The 9,064-nt window shown below is 36.5% G+C and overlaps 1 protein-coding gene across 1 annotated transcript; it reads left to right on the forward strand.

Moving 5' to 3' along the window:
• Window positions 1–7,039: 7,039 nt before the first annotated feature.
• Window positions 7,040–9,064, forward strand: LOC146145143 (interleukin-17A-like). Its single transcript, XM_083390236.1, has 3 exons — window positions 7,040–7,370; window positions 7,638–7,871; window positions 8,310–9,064. The coding sequence occupies exons 1-3, from the start codon at window positions 7,243–7,245 to the stop codon at window positions 8,509–8,511; spliced, it is 564 nt and encodes a 187-aa protein (XP_083246362.1). The 5' UTR covers window positions 7,040–7,242; the 3' UTR covers window positions 8,512–9,064.

The following is a 9,064-nucleotide window of genomic DNA, read 5'->3' on the forward strand; positions in this document are numbered from 1 at the left end:
AGCTTTGTTGAACTATCGGTCGTTGTTAGCGCAAAGCATTTTCTAATTGCCAGTTTTTAAGCAACATAACAATCAATTGTAACTACTTCACGTTATAAACATACTTCAGTTTGAAGAACACCTTGCAACTACACTGAACCGTTCGTGTGCATGTAAATCGTCAAACTAAGAAAGTGAGCTTAGGTTCGGGCCCACGGACTGTTTGGTCACGTTACCATGGTGATTCGCCACTGCCAGGCGACGCCACGTAACGTTCCTACCTGTATCCATTCATCAACGATATTTCCACTGTTTTCCTACCAGTTAGGAGCGAGTGTATACATTGTGACATAGTCTATTGAAACGCGTCGGTATGCGACCCTGGGCGTGCGCGAGCGAGCTAACCCGCATTTTAAATTCACTTCAAAACGTTAAAACAGTTTGTTTAACACCGAAATATAGCTTAAAACCCCTTCATGACGACGATTGCGATGTTTTTCTGTTAATTTTTTGGGAAACTTGCATACATTAAAGACTTAAAATGATGCACACACGCGCGCAGTACGTGGCTGGTGTTGCGAGCGCGGTTATTAAATCATAATGATCACGACAATCGGGCAAAATCGGAACAATGGGTTTGAACGTCAACAGGGCCCCTTGTGTGGCCGCTGTGTATACAGTTAGACCCTGGCGCTCACCTTTGTGAAGTGTTATTGTTGTAGCGCCCGGTTAGCACGGCATTTCGAAATTTAGCATTGGTCATGTAGGGGTGCGAGTCTTCCCCTGTGAAGGAATATTTTTTTTGTTTGCTCGCGCGCAAAGTTACGTGTTGAAATCAAATGTTTACAAAATGTTTACGCACAGTCGCACAGCAAAATCCCGAAACAGTCCCACTTGTTTTTTGCTTTTTGACATGGAAAATCGGGTTAGTGTTAATTGTTAATTTTGGAGACTTACTAAAACCAGTCAAGCTTCTACACACTCGAATGACCCTATTTTGTTTCTCATCTTAATGAGTAGTTTGTACTTTTGATCTCTTCGCATAGTTGTAGATATTTATAGTAAACAAAAATCTCTTTTAGATTTGTGATTTTTAACTCTGAAAAATTATAAACTTCTATGTGAGGCTTACCCAGTAATTTATACATAATAAAGTTTCAGTTTGTTCGAATATTTGACTGAATGTAAAAACGACTAAATGGATAAATGTAAACAACGTTACCTGGTATAAACCTGGTTTAATTCCAAAGACATAGTGTGGAAGACACATTTCGATTACACACTTACTCGATTTGGCCCTGCTGGACATAGCAATACAATTAAGTAACGTAAGTGCCATAGTGAACACATTTACTTGTTGCGATGTTGTGTACCTTTTTATTATTATATAATTTTTGTTTTGATATTTTCATAACACATTTTTTGCATATTTACGTTAATTTTGATATGTTTCGATCCGTAAATTTTGCATGAATGTATTACTTTTGCTTTTGATAATTCTCACTCACTGCCTTTAATGATTCAATGTTAGTTGGTCAATTAAAGTTATTGACAAATTGTTTAACTTTGGAAAAAAATAGCCTATACGTAGTAGACTTGAATTGGACCTTCGGTAATTTTAAAGAAATAAACTTGGTAAATCTGGAAAATCTGTTGTTTGTTTTACCTCGACCTTATAAGTTATCGTTTATGTACGTTGGTTGAATAAAACAAGGAGTCTACCGGCGGTCTTAACATAGATGGGAGCAACCACCAAACAAATGACGACCATTGTGGCACCAGTTAGCGCATCACCGGACGAAAGTTAGTAAAACGTTAAAAATAAACGTTTGTCCTAAAGAAACCTGGGCACGTTTTTTGCAAGGAAGTTGCTGCAACGGGTACAACAGAAAGCTACTTTAGTCAACTGTCAGAAAATAGGTTTACAAGCGACCCCTCTGTCACTGCCGCTTCCTTTTTGTCTCGGTGTTGTTACTCATGGCCTTTCGTTCTTATCTGACGCTCTGTCGGTCCAGTAAATCCTTCAGTCAAATATCGAGGCCTCAGACATGTGAGCGACAGCGCGTTTCGTGGAACACAACTCCAGCCAATTTGAATCACAATACATAATCGCATTAAATACATGAACGCATTTTAGATTTGAAGAAACAAATATTTCGAAGAATTGTGCGGTTAGAATTTTGCTTAAATTTTAACATAAACAGCAAAAATTTTAACATAAATAAAGCAATTTTATGGTTTATTTATACAGAATTCGTACGGATTAGTATTGCACGAAGGTTTTGGTATAAGTGGTAAAAGGTGTATATTTTTTGTCATTGCCGTAGACCATAAATCGACTGTGAAACATATGTCATTTATGCTTTTATGCGGGTATATAAAATCCTGTACAAACAACGTGAAAAGGACAGGTGTAGGTAATAAGGTCGCATAAGTCAGGTGTGCATTAAGCAAATCGTGCTTGCTGTTTATTATATTTATTGTAACAGCGTTCTAAGTATTTAAACGATAAAGTTATTCCTGGGTTGTCGGCCCCAGTCATTTATAGCACACTTATTACAATGGCGCAGTCACATGATGTGACTCCATACAACATCCAGGCAGCGTATACAGACAGGATGCAGTGCTATATATAGCTCCAATTGATAGCGTTTTAAAGAATCCTTATTAAACCGCAACACACAGTTTCCGAAAACCGAATTAAGTTACCAAAAAGCAACAGCATTTTAAAATAGCCCCAATACAACTTGTAGACTTTTAATGTCGCAGTTTGCACTCGTGTCGTTTAACAACACGAATTACTCATCAGAACGCCAGGTTTACAACGTTTTACCAAAACCAATAGATATTCTATGTAAGATCATACAAAAGGCGATTCTAATTCCACATTCCCCTTAAGGACACTGAGGCTAATTCGAGGAGAAAACGACTGACGGAGCAAGGCCTGATGGCACGATGCCCCAGGGCCCTCCATTCGAATGGCATGGCACCTTATTCCTTATTCGTTATAAAGGGAGAAATGTCTGATCGAATCCAGTATTCAACCGGAAAAATAGGCACGTGATATAATTAAAAAATCCAACTAGTCCCACAGGGAAACAGTTCAACAGATAAAAAGTAGTGTTAGATTTTATGAAACATAAAACAAACATTTTTTTCCATTTCTCCGTCCATTGATCAAAATAATTTTTGATTTTCCATTCTTGTTCTGACAATATTTTTTCTGTTTTGATCATAAATTTTTTTATAAAAAACAACCTTCAGTTGGTTTTACACTTTGTACGATATTTGTAATATCAGAATAACTATCATCACAAAATCAGTTGCCAATCCTTATAAATTGTCGTTACTATGTAAACAAATTTAAGCATGGTAATTTTATAATACTTTTTTATTGAGATTTTCTAATTAGTGTTTCTGCGAGTGAGGAAATCAGAATAATCTGTCCATAATTGGGAATGTAATCTTCACAGAACAACTCTATTACTTGCGTAGGTTTGATTTATTATTAGAAGTGGCTTTTGATCTGGCATTTAATTAATGCTGCACTAAAAGACAACGCATGGAAAATAAACACTGGCTTGTTGCAAACCCACGCTCGACAGATTACATACGCCATGTGATTTCAAGCCCCCAAAAGTATGTGGCTGGGTGGTTGTAAATCTTGCGGCTTCCACTTGTATGACAAGCAACTGAAGAAAATCGGCATTAATTGCCGCAGCAATTTTTTTACAGGCTTCTGACGGTTGTTCGATTTCACCAAAATTTCTTCGATACAGCTTGGCGTGTCGAAATCGCGTAAAACCGATATGTGACGTCGTTTCTCGCCTCGCTGACGCAGACAACCCAGGCCAATCGTAATCGCCCAGACTTGCCTTCTGAGCATTGGAACGCAGCCATGCACAGGCCCGCATGTTTGTCGTGACCCAAATCTGAAACGCCGCCAAAATTCATGGTAAAATCCTGATAACACTGAAAAACAGTAAGTTGAAAATCCAACGAAAGTACGTTTTGATTGTAGAGTTTTGTGACGCACCCCTCAATGAGAATACTGCCACACAACATCGATTTTAAATAACACGTTTTGGAATTCAACACTTTCGCGACATTTTAACCTTTACAAACTTACATTTAATTTGTAGTCTGTAACCTTCACAGAAATTGTTTTGTATTTTGTATAATGCCCACTTTTGAATTTAAAAAAGTTCAGTCATTACTTTGTTATAGTCCATACATCGTACCCCTTGCTTTAAATATAGAAATGCGAAATGAACCAAATAATTGTATATGCAACCATCTGTCACAAATTAAACAATAAATCATTCGCAAGTTGTTTGGTTATTAAACATTGCTAAACATACAAAAATGAGTGTGTATTTATTGTAAAATAATTTTCTACGTTTGCAACCACCGTTTATAAATTGCAAATATGATATAATCCTTTTACCTTACTTCTAGTACAAACGCGCAGCAACTTGAATACATTTCGATCGTAAGTTACACGCATGGAAATAAACGTTGTCGAAAGTGGTAACGAATTTGCCTTATTCCGTTATTTAGCCGTTGCAAAAAATTAAGACAATTTTTTCTACACCAAGTTCTATAAGAAGTGGAACACGCGACAATTAATAAACACAAAAGTTGAAAGGACATTTTCCCACTTTGTTCCATTGACCTTTCCTGCGCATCAAAGCGTGGAAAATTTTTTGTACTTTGCTGCTGCGCGGAATAACGTTTACTTCTGGGTTTGGGGATCTATTTATATTTCCCGCGAAATAACGAATTTATCAGGGCAGCACAGCTGCTGGCAGGCTACGTTCATACGTAACAAGTTAGCGTTTTTTTTTTTAAATATCATTCTCAAATATTGATTACGTTACCCAACAGAGACAGATATGGATATGTATCAAGAGAGTAAATGCTTTAAGGTCACAAAGCTTTTAAATCTCCATTTGGGTTGATCTGGTTGAAATTTCTGAGAATACTAAACCGCGTTTGCTTTGAATGACTATATAGGGCCTGTACACATGTCATAATTGAAGTATAGTAATTAATTGCAAACTAAATGTAAATTGGGCATCACAGAGCATGCCAAAAATATCGTATGAATAGAGCTATATAAACTACTTCTGAAACTAATTTAAAGATTCAAGTTTAATCGATCACTTGTTAATTTTGAAATTTTTTAGTTTGCTTCTATCTCAGCCACGAAATTAAGAATAAAAGTGGTCCTTCCTTTTTAATTTTCCTTCAATGCTTTTGTTTGTTTACTAATCAAATATTAGATACGTTGTTCTTTTACTGTAAATCCTTCACGTCTATCTTTGTGTTCAAAGTTTGTCAAAATTATTTTAAGGCAAAATTGATTGAAAATACACATAAATCGTTTACAAAGTTTAAAAAAAACTAATCAGCTTTCTAATTATTCCCCTAAAAAACTTTTTATGTCAAGTTAAAAATTTAATCAACAAATTTAGGTTTGAATTAAATTGAAAGTCGTTTAAACAGTATTATATCTTCATTCGAGCAATATACGAATTAGCCACCCAGGCCTAGTTTATCGAATTAGGTTTAGTTCGAACTTCGTTGTGATAAATGTATTTAACAGCATTTGCTGTATTTTTTCGCTATTTACAATCGTCTGTGGTTTACAATTGTCTCATTTTCTATTTCGATAATGCTCGGTCTCTTTTATTTTTCTTCTTTAATTTTTTTCTTTAATTATTTTACCTTAAATTCCAACTGTCAACATCTTTCTAAAATAACCAGCGTCTTGTTTTTTGGCATTTTTGTTGTGATTTGCTTTTTGAAATTTTTTGTTTGATTTTAAGTCTTAAAGTTGTAATTTGGAAAGTAAGTAAATAATAATTTTAAGTCACGATTTGTATAGTTTGGCGTAAATGTTAATAAAATTCGATGAATGATAAAAAAAAATCTTCTCTGCACCATATAGTAACGGAAATTTAGGGTAGGATTACTGTAGCATGCGAATCATTCATGCAGCTGTTGCACCTTTTCCGTTTTTTACTTAAAAATGAACGACCCGAATTATCTTTGGCCGAACGTTGCGCAATTCTCTGCGCATTCGGCCAGCGCCTAAATTTAGATTTAGAAAGTTCGACCTGCCTCAGCACGTAATCAGTACAGTGCAGTTACCAATTCCAAGGACCAGTCGGCGAGTGGCAGGCACACGCACTCCCGTGGCAAATTTTCCCCGTATTTCACCATTGTTTGTCAATTTGCCGGCGCTCGTCACAAGTAGGTATTAAGCGTAGGCGGCATTGTGCAAAAAATGCGACGTTTATGTCGCTCGCTGCGGAAACGCACGCGACGCGTCGCAAAATTAACGTTGCGTTTGCGAGAGAAAGTGCAAGCGACTCTCACTGTGCAGTGCCGACGATTTTTGCTCATTGATTTTCACACACACACACAAATATAATAATATATATATATGTAGTCAAAGTCGCGGTTTATAAATATGAATATATATAAAATTGAAGTATCGGCGCATATATATATATATATGTATATATTGAATTGAAGTAAAAACGCATTTTAATCGCCAAGTTGTTCGGACTTGATTTAAATCTGCCTAATTCGCCACCAATGACACCTTGCAACACTGCTACCGCTTTTCTCTTTACGATACCATTTAAAAAACGCTAAATCGCCCACGTGCCACAAAGAGGAACTGCAAAAAAAACATAGCCTGAAGGCAACTTTACGCTGGACAGGAAGGCGGTTAAACCTAGAGTCAATAAAAACTATCATGATTTTGTAATAAGTTTATAAATGCCGCGTCTACAGTAAAATATATGTAGGAACAACGTTGGAAATAAATGGTGCAGCACTTTAACTTAAGTTTCGCGCTTTCTGTTTAAACGCAGCCGCCAACAAGCACCACGTGCTTTTTCTTCAAGAAAAAGGCGGTGACGCTTCGGCACGCTGTTGCCGATGATGCGCCACGCAAATGACGCAACCGCGTTGCCAGCGTAATTTGCAGTGCGTTACGTTGTAGCATAGTGGCAACCGAAATCGAATGGAAAAAAATGTTTTTAGGGGAATAATTGGGGATTTTTTTTGTCTTGTATAAAACCAGGTCTTCCAACTGGATTTCAAAACATACTTTCAAACAGTTTGCAGCAACAACAACAACAAGAAAAGTTTAAAGGAGAAGGATTGTATATACTTTTGTAGATATACATACAAAACTTATACGCCAGTTTAAAAACGAAGAAATTTACCGAAAGAACTAAAAGAAAAATGTCGATAATTTTTGGATTACTTGTCACATGTATGTTGTGCACATACACCAACGCTGGTCCCATCATGAGCGAAAGGCAAAAAATCAAATCGCATTATAACTGCGATCATCCAGGAATTATGAACAGGTAAGCACGTGATTAGGCAAAAAGTTTTTTTGCGGTTAAAGTACATTCAACGACAAATAGCCTGTTTGAAAAAAAGACACGCTTGGTCGAGACCGGAATGAAAGCCCCGTTTGGTCGTGACTCGACTCGCAAAATAATTAGAGCTAAGCTGTACACGTTAAACGTTACACTTCGATGTATTTAAGCTAAAACATTAACATCTTACTATGAATAGCAAAAAATGTTGAAAAACTAAGTATGCATATATTAAACCATATTTTTTTGCAGAACCGAATGCGAGATAATGATGAGTAACGCCATACTGTCGCAATCTCGCCATCGACTTCTCCGATTCAGCGAAGGCGCCTTACGGTTGGCCAAAAGTCGACCTACTCGAAGCGCCCATCTCAGCTACGGTCAGCCTGGATGCGATTTCCGGAAAACATACCTTGGCACCCACACAGCGCCAGAGGACAGAAGCTTGTCCCCCTGGACCAAAGTTGTGACCAACGACGAGAAAAGGTGGGTACTCTCGCAACTCTTTATATGTATATTTAAAACAGGTTCCTCTGGCAATATATATTACTTTCTACCAACGTTTCGGCTTACTATCCGGCAAGCCTTCGTCAGGGACTGACACACAAAGCCAACTAGACACAAAGTAAAATCACAATAAGAAAAAAGGAGATAAAAATGTGCGAGACGCGTTCAAAATTCACAGCGATAAAACAACAGTTGTTTTATCGCTGTGAATTTTGAACGCGTCTCGCACATTTTTATCTCCTTTTTTATATGTATTTTTAGAAATTATAAAAAAAGAACTCTACACGCTACATTTTCCTCAAAAAAACTAACCTCTTTAAAACGTTAACTGCAATAGTAATTAGTATATGAAACTTTTAGTTCTAAAATTCTATAAACGAAAAGTTTGCTTACTTAAAACTTTATTATCCTATTCAGGATTCCGTCATACATCGAGCAAAGCACGTGCAAGTGCAAAGGCTGCATTAATCCGCGCACGATGACTGAATCGAAAAGCCTGAACTCCGTTCCGATCAAAGTTTTGGTGACGGTTTACCGATTGCAGCCAGACAACACCTATTCGAAAAAACAAGAGCTTATTTCAGTTGGCTGCACCTGTGTTATTCCGAAGCATATCTAAAACGTTCCATCTACATACGATGGGTCATTTTATATTTATTTCTATTTGTGCGATCTTGATTTAATCAAGTATATATATGGCGGCAACAACGCCTATTCGCCGGGCGACCGTTTTTTTATACTTTTTATATTATTTATTTTCTTTACCGCATATTTGTTTATTTTCTCATTGATTACGAAGTACAATGAGGTTCACTTAATTTATTGCAACGCTGTTTTGGTTGCAGACATTCATTTCACTTTCTTTACAGATCATACAATTCACGTTTTAACAAATTTAAATTATACCACACACGCATTCGAACGGTGCTTTTTTACAACTATTTTTTATCCATGGCTAACAATTTTTTAACAGCATTGTCGAATTTGTCAGATGTTATTCCTCGAATAGTATTTTTAGCACAACGAAACGCTAACAACATTGGATAACTACGTGGTTATTTAGTCAATGTTAGTTTGTTATTTAAACACTTTCGTTCAAGTTCCGTATTTATTTTTGTTTGTTTTCCTTTTATAATCTTCATATATACGCTTTAGTATGTATGCAACTTATT

Source organism: Ascidiella aspersa, chromosome 5 (genome assembly GCF_963924565.1).
Source record: "Ascidiella aspersa chromosome 5, kaAscAspe10.2, whole genome shotgun sequence".
Lineage (NCBI taxonomy): Eukaryota > Metazoa > Chordata > Ascidiacea > Phlebobranchia > Ascidiidae > Ascidiella > Ascidiella aspersa.

Bases quoted from the DNA above. Each gene is read 5' to 3' on its own strand.
- LOC146145143 (XM_083390236.1), top strand. From the start codon at position 7,243: ATGTCGATAATTTTTGGATTACTTGTCACATGTATGTTGTGCACATAC. The intron at 7,371-7,637 runs GTAAGCACGTGA...ATTTTTTTGCAG, and splicing joins CATCCAGGAATTATGAACAG to AACCGAATGCGAGATAATGA. The intron at 7,872-8,309 runs GTGGGTACTCTC...TATCCTATTCAG, and splicing joins GTGACCAACGACGAGAAAAG to GATTCCGTCATACATCGAGC.